This window comes from Pteronotus mesoamericanus, unplaced genomic scaffold, assembly GCF_021234165.1.
Source record: "Pteronotus mesoamericanus isolate MK-2021 breed Mesoamerican mustached bat unplaced genomic scaffold, CSHL_Meso_final contig_493, whole genome shotgun sequence".
NCBI classification, from domain to species: Eukaryota; Metazoa; Chordata; class Mammalia; order Chiroptera; family Mormoopidae; genus Pteronotus; species Pteronotus mesoamericanus.
The window spans coordinates 851,315-866,664 of NW_026555183.1; the positions used below are offsets into that span (position 1 = coordinate 851,315).

Here is a 15,350-nt window from a genome sequence, read left to right on the forward strand (position 1 = left end):
GAGGAGGGCTGGCTGGATGCCCTGACACCTGGAAGGGGGAAGAGCTAGCAAACCTAGGCCTTTTTAAGGCCCATCTGATAGCGACTTGGAGTCCTTGGAATACAGTCTCCATCTGGAGGTGACCCAAGCCTGCCAGTCCATGGCAGGGATGGCATGCCACTTCTGCCAGGCCAGTGCCCCAAGCCCAATCAGCATGAGCATGGCACACACGCGCAGGCGTGAATTTAACACCAGAAAGGGGCAGGTGCACACAGTAGAGATGAAGACCAAGAAGATGGTGGCCAGTGTGAGGAACAGGTTCAGAAATCGAAACATAAACTTCTGGGGACAGTTCCTGAAGTTTTCTGTCATCTCCAGCTGAGTCACTTGCTGGAGAGTTTCAAGCTTGGATATACGACTCTTGAAAGTCTCCATGACCTCCTGCAGGTGAGAAAAACACATGCCGCGACAAGAGGTCAGAAGGGAAGTACGGTCATTTGCTTGAGTTCCTAAGCGGTGCACACCAAGTGTTGGCGAACTGAAGATTTAGGAGGGAAGCCCAGAGCTAGAGCACACACATGCTGAGGGCCCCATCTTGGGATAGTCCGTGTTTCCCAGTTACAGTGAAGGTCTCTGTAACCCTCATCCAATGCGACCTGAGACTGAGAGCCTGGCTGTGAGACAGCTGACCAAGGACAGGTGTAAGGTGTGAAAGAGAGTAATGCTATCTGTCACGGAAGAGGGAAATCCTTTACCCATGTTTGCCACCCCAGGGTACAAGGCAGGGGTTCCCAGCTGGTGTTCCCTGCACCATCAGCAGCTCCTGGGTACTCTTCAGCACCCCTGCAGGTGGTTCTGATGTATGTTCAAGTATGAGAACTGCAGTGCCCAAGTTCCCGGATCAGCTAAGGGGCCAGGGGAGTGAGGCATGAACACTGGACACTGCCAGCTCTAAAACAAATATGTCAGTTGCCATTAAACCCTCAGCAGGGGTACAGCTTGAAGATCTGTCTCTCCTTGGTTTGGAGGTTATCAGAACAGATTGGCTCATCCTTTGCTTCTCTCATCCCTACACCCTTCCTTCTCCCTGGCCCTTTCTCAAAACTCCCCCATGAGGAACTCACCCATATTTCCTTGGCTCTCTCATAGGAAAGATAGGCCATTTGTTCTTCAGCGCAGGCCAGATTCTGTTTGAGACGGTAAATCTCGTCCAGGTACCCCTGCAAGTGGTTATTCACCAGTTCTTCCATCAACGCTTGTCTTGGGAGCAAAAGAGAAAGTAATACTCCCTGAGTACTCTGCCCAGAGCTTGTGCTGGCAATGAGTGGTCCTACATCAAGACAAGATTTGGGTTCAGGGTCCACCTTCCTCCTTTCGCCCCCAGCTCCAGTCAAAGCCAGCACACCCCTCCACGTCTGCACCTCAGCCACACCCACACTGATAGTTATCTATCTCCTATTACCATTCCCTTTTTGTAGCAACTTTACCAAAAAAGAGAGAGACTAGAAGTTGTAGAAATCAAAATCTAAATTACCCTCGTATACTATTAAATTCCTTATGTAGCCCCAGCACCAGTGTTTGGCATGTAGTAGTTATCCCATAAAATTCTGTGGATTATAAAAATGGAGCAGTCACAAGAAAGCACATAGTGTATAATTTCATTTATAGAAAATGTCCAGAATAGAACAATCCAGAAAGATGGAAACAGAATAGTGGTTGCCAGGGGCTGGGAAAGGGAAAGGTGGGAAGTGACTGCTAATGGGGATTGAGTTTCTTTTTGGAATGATGACAATGTTAGGGTCTGCAATGAGGTAGTGGTGATGGGTGCACAACTCTGTGAATATACTAAAAACTACTGAATCGTACACTTTTAATTAATGAATTTTATGGTATGTGAATTATATCTCAATAAAGCTATTATTAAAACAAAAAACGAATAGAGGATTGTGGTAATGGTTGCACAACTCAGTAAATTTCCTGAACATCATTAAAATGTACAGTTAAAACAGTGTATTTTATGGCACATAAACTATATCTCAGTGAAGCTGTTAAAAAACACAAAGCATCACTACCTGTGGTTTATGGTATATATGTAAGTAGTAAAAGTATAAAAACATGCATGGAAAAGATAAGTGCTAAAGAAGATAGGTGGGAAGAAGGAGGATGGGACCAGGAAAAGGGTTAATGAGAGAGCTTCAAGTGAATTGTTTAAAGTTTTCTTTCTTTCTCTTTTAAAATTTTTAATTGATTTTTAATTAACTGAGAGAGAGGAATGGGGAGAGAGAGAGAGACAGAGAGAGAGACACTGATTTGTTTTTCCACTTATTTATTCATTGGTTCTTTTTTAAGTATATTTCATTGATTATGCTATTACAGTTGTCCCAATTTTCCCCCTTTGATCCCCTCCACCCAGTTCCCCCTTCCCTCTAGCGATTATCCCCCCTTAGTTCATGTCCATGGGTCTTACATGTAAGTTCTTAGGCTTCTCCATTACCTATAGTGTTTTTAACATCCCCCTGTTTATTCTGTACCTACTCAATTATGCTTCTAAATCCCTATACCTTTCCTCTATTCTCCCCTTTCTCCCTCCCAGCTGAATGACCCTCCAAATGATCTCCATATCTATGATTCTATTCCTGTTCTAGTTGTTTGCTTAGTTTGTTTTTGTTTTTGTTTTTTTAGATTCAGTTGTTGAGAGTTGTGAGTTTGTGGCCATTTTACTTTTCATAGTTTTGATCTTTTTCTTTTTCCTAAATAAGTCCCCTTAACATTTCATATAATAACAGCTTGGTGGTGATGAACTCATTTAGCTTTACCTTGTCTGGGAAGCACTTTATCTGTCCTTCAACTCTAAATGATAGCTTTGCTGGGAAGAGTAATCTAGGTTGTAGGTCCTTGCTTTTCATCACTTGGAATATTTCTTGCCACTCCCTTCTAGTCTGCAAAGTTTCTTTTGAGGAATCAGCTGTTAGTCTTATGGGAACTCCTTTGCAGGTAACTCTCTTTCTCTTGCTACTTTTAAGATTCTCTGTTTATCTTTAATCTTTTGCATTTTAATTATGATGTGTCTTGGTGCGGATCTCTTTGGATCCAACTTGTGTGGGACTCTCCGTACTTCCTGGACTTGCATGTGTATTTCCTTTGCCAAATTGGGGAAGTTTTCTTGCATTATTTTTTCAAATAAGTTTTCAATTTCTTGCTCTTCCTCTTCTCCTGGCATCCCTATGATTTGGATGTTGGCTCTTTTGGAGATGTCCCAGAGTCTTCTTCAACTTTCCTCGTTTTTTCTGAATTCTTGTGTCTTCATTTTGTTCTGGTTGAATGTTTATTTCTTCCTTATGTTCCAAATCATCGATTTGAACCCCAGCCTTCTTCCCTTCACTGTTGGTTTCCTGTGGATTTTTCTTTATTTCCCTTAGCAGAGCTTTCATTTCTTCCCTTATGCTTTTGCCGTATTCAGTGAGATCTCTGAGCATTCTGACCACCAGTTTTGGACTCTGCGTCTGATAGGTTGGCTATCTCCGCATCGCTTAGTTCTCTTTCTGGGGTTATGTTCTGCTCCTTCATTTGGGCCATATTTCTTTGTCTCCTGATTTTGGCATCCTCCCTTCATCTGCGTGCTAGGTAGAGCCACTTTGATTCTATATCAGTGCGCCTGTTAAATCGTGTGGGGTGGACCCTTGGGTATTTGCCAGGGTGGGGCACCGTGTCTCCGTGTTGAGGGGGCATCCAAGAGGGGACAAAGCCACTGCTGGCTGACTTCTAGGGGTTTGCCTGGCCCTTGCCCCATTTCCAGTCACTTTACCCACTTCCCTTACGTGACTGGTGCCCCTTCAGCTGCTGTCCTGATTGTGGTTCCCGGGGTGGGTGGGTTTGCTTCGGTTCCGGGCTCTGAAACTGGCAGTTTCTTCCACCACCCCAACCCCCACTGGGTTTACAGCCAGAAGTTCTGAGGCTTTCTTTTTACAGCGCTGGAGCCCCAGGCTGTGCAGTCAGGCCTTGGGCTGGGCTCACTCGCTCACAAGGTATCTCCCTGATTTTTATCTACCGTGAATATGGGGCTGCCCATTCTCACCGCCGCCACTCCCTCACCACCTGTCTGACTCTCCGTCCCTGGTTTGCTGCCACCACACCAAGTCCTCCCCGCACTGACTCCCCGTCTCTACCCTTCCTACCCATCTGGATGAATATAGCTTCTTTAAATCTTGGTTGATGAACTTCCGCACAGTTCTGGGTGTTCTTCTGGGTGATTTTCTGGCAGTTCTGGGTGTTTTTAACTTTTAAATTAGTTGTGTCCCTTCTTACGGTTGTGCAGTGAGGCAAGGCATGTCTACCCACACCTCCATCTTGACCAGAAGCTCTCATTGGTTGATTCTTGTATGTGCCCTGACTGGGGATCGAACCCACAACCTTGGCATATAGGGACAACATTCTAACCAACTGAGCTACCTGGCCAGGGTTAAAGTTATATTTCTTAAAAAAATAAGATTTGAAGCAAAAATGGTAAAAGTGAAGATTTGAGAAAGCTGGGAAGTAGGGGTAGGTATACAGTGTTGATCATGTTATTCTCTACATTTCCCCTGGGTTTAGAATGTTTCATAATTTAAAACATCTTTGAGGTTCCTCATTTGGATAGATCAGAAAGACAGATGTTGGGAGGATTCTAGCACTTTGATTTGGGGAAGAGCTGAGGAAGGCTTGACCCAAGCCAGGGGCAGTGACACTGGAGAAGAGGAAAGGTACCGGAGAACGCTGAAGACAGAATGGCTGGGGCCTGGCGCCCTATGGAGAACGCAGCAATGAAAGATCAGGCTTATGGCTGTGGCTCTGACATGCAAAAGACATAACCAACGGCGCTATCATATAGACAGGGAATGTGAGGCCAGGAGGCATTTGGTCCTGCTTTAAGAACTTGACTGACACCCACATGGAGATGCCCCCCGGGCAGCTAATAAACTGAACACTTGTTTCTTGAAACCCAATTCATCAGGAGACAATTCACAACAGTGTTTCAAGGGACATTCCATTAGTCTCTGCCCTGCTCCTTGTTGAGAAGAGAGTGGGCTGACAACATGGCCAAGGTTACTGCCCACAGAGAGGGGAGAGGCAGGGTGTCCGCCCTGAAAGTAGATTCTCCATGATTGTCTTTCCATTACCACAAAAGATCCAGCCACGAGAACATTCAAGATAGTAACTGTGTTCAAACATATCTTCATGAATACATTCTTCACGAACAGAAGTCAATGAATAGATTCTTCATTAATGTATTTATAAAAATGTATGAACATATTCTTAAATGTATTATTGAATATATTGTTGAATAAAAAGATGTTAATTCATAAGGATACTCTCTCAATCTCCCTGTCCCTTGCTCCCAGCCTCCTTACTCTCTGGCAGCAGTGTCCTGGCCGCAGCACAGCTGACTCTCCTCACTGTCCCTCTTTTAGTCTAGGACCCCTGTCTGTCTAGCTCCTATAGTCACAGAGGCAAATGTACCACTCTGAAAAATGCTCTTACAAAGACAAAATGATAACCAGTCAACCAAAATGTCCCCTAAATCTTCCAAAGCTAATAAGGCCACCTTCTCCAATACAAATTGTCCTAAACTATATTGTTGTTGCAAAAGATTATACTCTTGACTATACCTGAGGATTGGCTTTTTGGCAAATTGAGCTAGAACCTAGTGGCCTGCAACTTGGGTAAGAAATCTGAGGTGGAGAAACAGATGTAGGGGATCAAGCAGCAGGAGTAGGGCTGGGGAATGCAGCAGGGACGGAGGAGCTCCTCCTGAGCATGTGTGGACCCTAATTGCAATCATATACATCGTTATAAGAGAGAGACAGAGGGAGCTGTTACACACAGTGAAGAAGGTTGTATGAAGATAGAACAGAGAGAGAGATGTGAAGATGCTCACCTTGAAGACTGAAGTGATGTGGCCACAAGCAAAGAAAACTACAAAAGCTGGAAGAGGCCAGGAACAAATTCTACCCTAGAGCCTCCAGAGGGAGCGTGGCCCCGCTGACACACTGACTTCAGCCAAGTAAAGCTGATGTCAGACTTCTGACCTCAATAACTGTGACAATAAATTTTTGTTGTTTGAAGCCACAGAGCTTGGGGTAATTTGTTATGACAGCTGTAGGAAACTCCTCTAGCCCTGGCTGGTGTGGTTCAATGGATTGAGTGCTGGCTGGAGAACCAAAAGGTCAACAGTTCAATTCCCAGTAAGGGCAAATGCTTGAGTTGTAGTCCAGGTCCCCAGCTGGGGGCATTCAAGAGGCAACCGAAGTATCCCTGGCACATGAACACTCTGTTAGAAACTCCTCCAGGGTGCTCCTGCCATCTAGTGGGTAGAGACCAGGGATGCTGGTCAACATCCTACAATGCACAGGACAACACCCACAACACAGAATCACCTGGTCCAAAATGTCAGTCGTATTGAAGTTTCAAAAACTTGGGCTAGGAGGACACAATTTGGAATTTAGGGGCCACCAAGTTGTGGCTGAATTTAAGAGGCTGAAATTTCAAAGACTAAAAATACCAATTGTTGGTCAGAATGTGGGGCAAATGGAACGCTCAACTCTCCTGGTGGGAATATAAAATGGTACAACCATGATGAAAAAGTTTGGCAGTTTCTTTAAAAGTTCAATATACAGCCTTGGCAGGTGTGGTTGAGTTAGTTGGAGCATCGTCCCATAACCAAAAGTTGCCGGTTCGATCCCCAGTCAAGGCACATACCTAGCACATACCTAAGTTGTGGGTTCAATCCCCAGTCAGGGTGCATGCGGGAGGCAACCAGTCAATGCTTCCCTCTTATATCAACGTTTCAACATACATCTACTCTATTATTCCACAAATAAAAGTATACAGGGTGGGGCAAAAGTAGGTTTACAGTTGTGAGTACGCAAAACACAAGAGTTTATTCTATTATTTATTAATTATTGTATTATTTTCCAAACAAACAACTGTAAACCTACTTTTTTCCCACCTTGTATGTTCCCAAGAAAACTTGTACCAGAACATTCATAGCATCTTTGTTCGTAACAGCCCCGGCTGGCAGCAGATGAATGGGTAAACAAAGTCTGGTGTAGCCATACAATAGAATACTGATGAGCAGGAAGGAGTGAACTGCTCCTACACACAACTTAGATGAATCTCAAAATTATTACACTGGGCTAAAGAATCCAGACACAAAAACAGCATACTGTATGATTCCATTTACAGGAAATGTCAAAATAAACAAATCCATAAAAACACAAAGCAGATTGGTGGTTACCAGGGGCTAGATGAGGGGAGCAGTGATGGGGTCTCTTTTTCGAGTGATAAAAATGTTCTAGAACTAGACAGAGGTGATGGTTTCACAACATTGTGAATGTATTAAGTGTCACTGAATTATACACGTTAAGGCAGATAATTTTATGTTTTGTGAATTTCATCTAAATTAAAAAATAAAAAAAGAAAGCCCTCTTGAACACAAACAGATTTACCTGAGAAGTGTCATAGGGCTTTTCAGTTTGAAAGTTCGGTTCATGGTGCACCAGAGAAGACATGACAATCACAGGGGCCTGGGTGGTGAATTCACAGGTATAGCGACTGGGTGACACTTCATTGAGTTGAAAACATACGTCACATGCCCTTTTCTATGTCTGCATCTAGCTCACATAAAGGTTTTTTAAAAAGATTGGAAGGATACACACACACACGTATAATACACACACACACACATATATAAAATGCAATGAATTCCTGCGCCCTCATCACTTAGCTTAGGAAGCCACACAGCCAGGCCAGGACATGCTGACGTGTTCTCAGGTCTGTACTTCCTAGCTGTGTGGCCTGCTTATGCCTCTCTGAGACTACCTCTCCCCATCTTTAAACTGGGTGTCTGAACACTACAAGTGAACAATGCAATGTGCTCCCTGTATTCACTGTTATTACATAAAGTCATCTTCAGCCTGTTCTTCATTTCTCTTGGTAAATCTGAGTCCTAGAGACCTGCTTTTTTGCTTTTAATATATATTAATCAGGGTAAGCTAACTGTTGTAGCCAACAAGCATAAAATCTCAGTGGCTGGACACAATTAAAGTTTATTTCACACTCATGTTACAGTCCAATGGCGGGGGGTTGGCTAGCTCAGCAGTGCAAGCTTGTGGAATTCACACAGAGTCTGGGAGGAGGTAGGTTACCCTACTCCCCTGCACAGCTGGCAGATTCTGATTTACTTAAGGGGTTAAAAGTTCACCTGAGCATAACAATCCCATTGGCCTGGGCAGTATGGACATGTATGAAGATAAGTATAACTGCCACCAAACTCTAGTCTTGCTTTATATAAATCCAACCTTGGAAATGTTATTTTGACAAAGAGGTCTTTAAGAGTGCCAAGAGTGCCAAGAGTGCCCTGGCCAGGTGGCTCAGTTGGTTGGAGCATTGACCCATACACACACTAAAAAAGGTTGTGGGTTCAATTCCCAGTCAGGGCTCATACCTAGATTGCGAGTTAGATACCCAGTCACAGCACATACGGGAGGCAACCAGTTGATGTTTCTCTCACATCCATGTCTCTCCCCCCCCCCTTCCTTCCTCTGTAAAATCAATAAACATATCCTCGGGTGAGGATTTTTTTTTAAAGTGAGTGCCAAGATTTTAGATTGTGTTGGCATGTCCTATGAAAATCACCTCCCCAAAAGAAACCTGTAATTCTGATTGGTTATCTTACTTGATAATGGGTTGACCCATAAAACTTCAGTGGCCCTTGCCGTGGCTGGTGTGGCTCAGTGGATTGAGCGCCAGTCTGAGAACAAAAGGGCCACCGGTTCAATTCCCAGTTGGGGCACATGCCTAGGTTGCACGCCATGTCCCCAGTAGGGGGCACACGAGAGGCAACCACACATTGATGTTTCTTTCCCTCTCTTTCTCCCTCCCTTCCCCCTCTCTAAAAATAAATAAATAAATAAAACAAAACTTTAATGGCCCTTTATAAAATTGTCAAGCAGTTGATTTAAGCAGTTAAATGCAGGTAAGATTTCCCCATGAAAACAGACTAAATGGACTGCAGAGTTCTTGCTTTCATGAAAATACTGAGAATCTTGGCTCATCTAAGAGAACCCCTCGCTCCCATTTTTTCCCACTTATTTAACAAATATTTATTCATTACCTACAAATGGCAGGCAGTTTTAGGCATGAAGAATACAGAAATGGACAAGATAAAGCCCCCTTTTTGTTCTAGTGGAGAGAAAGGATCAGCGTTAATGAAGACTGCAAGGACCAAAGGAGGGAGTGTGGAACCTTTGAGGGCCAGTGGGACCCTGAGAAGTGATCAAATAGGAATGGAGGAAATCTTTTGAGTTTGCCTTTTGTGGGGTGGACCTAGTCTTGTCTTATACAAAAATAAAATCAACCACCGCACAGTGGGGAGAAAGCATTCCCCAGTAGGCAGTCATTTTCAGAATAAATATCCCATAAGTGACATTGTGCCCCAGCTCAGCCATCAGCACCGGTGAAGGGATCGGGGCTGGCAAGGTGACTCCAGTCCTGTCTACTACCAACCACTTCAGGAGACATGATGGCAAAAATGCCTCCCTAACTGATGATAGGCATCCACTGGGCTCACCGCCACCTCAGCTGTCTTCTGCCATTCCAGGTAGAGCCGCAGCTGCAGGACCACGTGGTGGGGCCTGGATCTACAGGCTCATTTGCCAGCAGAGGGACAAGCTGGTGTGCAACCGCAGACAGGGGGTGAGCCTTCTTCATTGTGAGGTATGGGGGGCAGCCACCAAGGGGAATGCTGAGCTGCTCCTTTCCCCTTCGCCCTCCTACCGACAATCCTGGGGGCTGTCCCCAGAACCAAGGCAGCAGAAAGGGTTCCACCTCACCTGCATTTCTCCTCCTTAAGGGACTCCAGAAATACCTGCAGGTCCATCAGATGCCTCTCCTCTAGGCTCTGATAGGATACTTGGAGGCTAAGGTGGAACTTCTCGACTTCTTTCAGCTCTTCCTTCGCCTTCTGCAATAGCAAGTTTCTCTTTCTCTCTGCGGACTTCCCCTTCTGTAAGGCTGGGAAGTGACTGTCCTGAGGGAAGTGTCTGTTGGATGGGTTGGTGGACAAGCATTCTTTCCCACCTGGCTTGGGGGGCTCCAAAACTGGAGCCTTCGCACTAGGTTGCTGGCAGCTGTCCAGGCTGCTTTCCACCTTCAACACTAAGCCCTTGGGCCGGCAGCCCTCCTCCAGCTCCTGCAGCTGCTGGTGACACTGGCGGATCCTTCGCTCGATCTGGGCAATGGTGGCAGAGGCACGCTGGTTCACCTTCTCAAAGGCCTGCCTGATGTGAGGGGCCTGATGCCGGTCAGTTTTGGACACCAGCTTGAGGTAGCCCTCAGTGTTCTTGTCCCGATTGGTCTTCTCCATTCTCAGCTGCTCTAAGAGGTAGAGGATGCGGTGCTTAATACTATCCTGTAAGTTCCGGGCCATCTCCCCATCCGAGAGGCTGGAGTGGCCACTGGAGCCCTCCTCACTGGATGACAGGGACCTGACTGAGGGAATGTTGGAGGAGAGGGTTGCACTTGGGCTCCTGGTGTATTCTGCCTGCATTGGGAAACAAATAAAAAACAAGTACTTTTCTATAAGCTGCAAATAGCAGAATTGAACACGTTATTGCCTCACTCTATAAACGTACTTACGTGTATGCACAGACATATATATATGCAAGGTTTATGCATTTACGGTGGGCCCAACACAGAACAGAGAGGTTGAGTTCATCTTCCAGGCCCCTCCCTTCTCCTTTCCAGCGTGACTTCTTGCGCTATGGATGTGCCTCATTATGACCCCCAGGTGGGTAGAATCTCCCCTCCATACCCTCCTCTTTTGTTCTTGGGCTTCTTCTTTTCCAAGAATTACCAATTGTGCATCTCATTTAATTTAAAACTGTTCTTGGAAAGTATGGAATAAACTCATTCCCGTTAAGCCATATACCTTGCTGCATTGCTATTGCCAGGCAGACAGAAGAAATAGGCAGAGAGCTTTACAACCTGACAGATTTGTTCCTTTATCCAATCGTTCATTGGATATTTCCTGATTGCCTACTATGTGGTATAGAAGCCAGACACACTCATTGCTCTCATAGAGCTCATAATCCGGGGTGAAAAATTCTATTGTGACACAAATAAATGAATCTCTCACATGGCGAAGGATAACAGAAAGAATACTGCCTTCAAGACAAAACCCAGTTCAAATCCTGACTCTACCCCTCTACCTTGGGCAAGTTAATAAACTGCTCAGAGGGTCAGTTTTCTCATGTCTAAAGTAAAGATGGCCATAGCAACATAGCTGGAACATAGTGGGCCAGGGAAGAGTGAATGGCAATGACCTAGGAGAGGTCAACGGGGTCTGAACAGGTAAAGCCTCTGTTGTGTTTTTACTTTTAAACATAAGTGCTTTCGTGACTGTTTTTGATCTGAAAATGCTCTCCCAGGGCAAGTCAGGAGTGATTAAATTGTAATACATAGCTAGGTCTTGTTTATTTATTATATGCAAATTGTACCTCAGTTAAAAAAAAAAAACCACAATGTGCCCTGGCTGATGTGGCTCAGTGGATTGAGTGCCAGCCTGCGAACCGAAAGGTCGCTCGTTCAATTCCCAGTCAGGGCACATGCCTAGGTTGTGGGCCAGGTCCCCAGCTGGGGGTGTGTGAGAAGCAACTGTTTCTCTCTGGTACAGCAATGTTCCTCTCCCTCTCTGTCTCCTCCCCTACCCCTCTCTCTAAAAATAAATAAAATCTTTAAAAAACAAAAAAACCACAATGTGATACCACTATGCACCTGGCAGACTGGCAGAATGGCTAAGATATGGAACAACAGGAACTCTCGATCACTCCTGGTGGGAGAACAACTGATACAAGCACTTTAGGAAAGCATTTGTTAACATTATAAAGTTGAAAGCATGCATACTGAATGGCCCAACAACTGCATTCCTAGGTATGACCTTGGGAGAGAAGGACACTAATGTTTCCAATAACCAGCTGCTAGAAACAATTCACATGCCCACTGATAGTAGAATGTGTAAACAAAGTATAATACATTCAACAATATACTACTAAGCAGCAATGAAAATGAACTACAACCTTGAAAACATGCATCAACAAGCATAATGTTCAATGAAAGAGGCCAAACATAAAGGAATCAATAATATATACGGTTCCATTCATATTGAGGTCAAGATCAGGCAAAACAAAATGATGTTGTTTAAAGAAGTAAACACAGGGAGTAAAGCCATAAAAAAAAAAAAGCATGTGTTGGTAGCATAGTCAGGATAATGGTTTCCACTAGGATGAGAGAAGGGGATGAGGATTGGGATTGGGAGAGACACGTGGAGGCCAGGGTGCTTGACCTGAGTACTAGTTAAATGCGTGTTCATGTTAGCATTATTTCCTAAACTATATGTTGATGTTTTCTGTACCTTTATGTACATACGTTAGATTCCACAATTTTTAAAAGTTTTATAATGTTCAATAGATGGATTTAACGACAGATTATAAATGGCTAGAAAGGAAAATTAGTAAATTGTAAAACAGCTAAAGAAAGCACAGAAAACAGAAGAACAAAGAAATAGAAATTTTCAAAAAATTGAAACATAGAAGACATGGAAGATAGAGTTAGAAAGTCTAACAAAAATCTGTTATCCTACAGGGAGAAGACAGAATGAGGCAGTGGCAAGATTTTAAGAGATAGTCACTAAGAACTTTCCAGAACTGATAAAAGACACAAATCCACAAATTCAAGAAGCCAAATAAATCCCTAGCAGGAAGAACAGAAACAGATCTACCTAGATGTAAGATCTTAAAATCAGCCACACTGAAAAAGCTGATACCTTTAAAAACCATGACTTTTAGACTGAGAGCTGACTTCTCAATGGCACCAATGAAATCCAGAAGAGAGCTGAATAATATCTTCAATGTGCTAAGAGAATAACTGTCAGAGAGAAAAAACAACTATCAGTTATTAAGAGAATAACTGTCACACTAAAAGAATCAGAAGTCTGAATATCTTCAAACTTTTTAGCAAAGTACTAGGAACTAGAAACCAATGAACTAATGCCTTCCAAATTTGGGGGGGAAATGATTTTCCAACCTAGAATTCTACATCCAAACTGTCAATTGCAAGGTTAGACTAAAGACATTTTCTAACATGAAAGGACTCATATATTTACCTCCTCCACATTCTTTCTCTGGAAGCGACCAGAGAAGGTGATCCACCAAAACCAGAGAAGAACCTCAGAAAGAGGTAAGAGATGGAATTTATGAAACAGGGGCCCCAAGCAAAAAAAGGGGCAAATGCAATCTCCAGGATAATGGCATGGGAACGTAGGCTGGCAGCTGGCCAATGGGCCTGGAGGGCAAGTCAAAAGGCTCCAAGAGAGAGCACTTCAAGGGAATGAAATTAATGAAATGCTGGACATCTTTGACCAGCTAGAGAGGAGATACAGACAGCTGGCCTATATAGCAGAAAACAAGCAACACAGGGATTGGGGGAGACAAGCATTAACTCTAAGAAAAACAAAACATTGGGAGAGAAAGGAAACATCATCAGAGTAATGACTCAGCTGTGACCAGTGTTTTCATGGACTTGATAATATGAACACCAAGGAATGATCTAACCCAAATCATTGTATACCATACTGGATGGGAGTCAGGGAATGAAAGAGCTACATCATTGTCCTTTATAGTAAGAAGTCATTCAATAATTTCTAAAATACATACACATATATATATATATATATATATAAAGAAATAGCACTATAAACAATTTTTTTTAGAGAACTGGAGGTAAATGCCAAAAGAAACAGCTAAAAAGGTATAAAGTGGTTGGTTCTGGAGAGTGGATGATTGAATGGGTACAAGTCAGGGATTGAGCTTTTTTTTTTTTTTTTTTTTTTTTGTCATAAACCTCGTAGAACCACTTAACTCTTTGGAACAAGGGTTGGCAAATTATGGCCTGGTTTTATACAGGCTTGCACTAAGAATGATTTTTACATTTTTAAATGGTTGAAAAAAATCAGAAAAAGATTATTTTTGACATGTGAAAATTACATGAGATTCAAATTTAAATGTCCATATAAACAAAGTGTGATTGGCACACAGCCAACCCTGTTCGTTTACATATTGTCCATGTTTGCATTTATGCCACCATAATGACAGAGTTGAGTAGCTGTAACAGAGATCCCATGGTCTCAAATATTTACTATCTGGCTCTTTACAGAAAAAGTTTGCTGACCTCTGCTTTAAACTATGTTCATATATACCATTGATAAATGTAAGAACTAAATAATTGTTTAAAAGGAAACAGAGCCCTGGCAGGTGTGGCTCAGTGGATTGAGTGCCGGCCTGTGAACCAAAGGGTCACCAGTTTGATTCCCAGTCAGGGCACAGGCCTGGGTTGCAGGCCAAGTCCCCAGTGCGAGGGGGCGCGTGAGAGGCACCCACACATCGATGTTTCTCTCCCTTTCTTTCTCCTTCTCTTCCCCTCTCTATAAATAAATAAATATTTTAAAAAAGGAAATAGAAAACGGAAAATTAAAGCTTGCTAATGACTTGTTCTATTGGGAAATTTTATAGGTATCACATGAAACTGAAAATTGAGAGAAAAATATTGGTGAAAAAAAATTAAAGGTAACCACTAGGAACATAACATCCAAATAATCAAAGGTAGACATAAAATGGAACTTGATTAATCCAAAAAAAAAAGAAGGAAAGGAGAAAGAAAAAGAAACAAGATATCAGGTTAAATAGAAAATATAAAATAGAATGTTAATAAGATGTGATTATCAATGGCTATATACTATATTCTTGAGAAGACTCAATACTGTAAATGTCAGCTCTCTACATATTAACCTATAAGTTTAATAAAATCCCAATTAAAAACCCAATGGGAATGTCTTATGAATCTTAAAATATCTAAAATTTTAAGATTTATTTGGGAAAAATGCCAAAAAAGCTAAGAAATTTTTTTAAATAAAATAAATGTGGTCTTCAGACAATTGGCTATTTGAAAAAAATTAAGTTAGAGTGTTTCCTGATATTCATATGCAACAATAAGGTTGAGACAGAATAAAAATCTAAACAAAAATAAAACTATAAAAATATTAGGACATAATAGGAATATTTTTATAATTTTGTGTGGAGAATATCTTTCTAAACGACTCAAACCAAAATGTCATGAAGCAAAAGTTTTACATATTTTACTGCACAAAAGTGTTTTAAACATTCTTATACAGAAAAAAAGCATAAAGTTAGGTTTGGGTTCAAACACTTGCTTCTTTTTAAAAATAAAGTATCTCAACATTTTTTTAAAGCAACAGATTGAGGAAAAAAAGATTTGCAATA

At 42.6% G+C, this 15,350-nt stretch overlaps 1 protein-coding gene across 1 annotated transcript; it reads right to left on the minus strand.

The window, feature by feature from the left end:
• Window positions 1-63: 63 nt before the first annotated feature.
• Window positions 64-10,564, minus strand: TEX28 (testis expressed 28). The gene is made up of 3 exons (XM_054578120.1): window positions 9,849-10,564; window positions 1,104-1,239; window positions 64-420 (listed from the first exon to the last, which is right to left on the minus strand). Exons 1-3 carry the CDS (start codon window positions 10,562-10,564, stop codon window positions 64-66), a joined length of 1,209 nt encoding a protein of 402 aa, XP_054434095.1.
• Window positions 10,565-15,350: the final 4,786 nt, after the last annotated feature.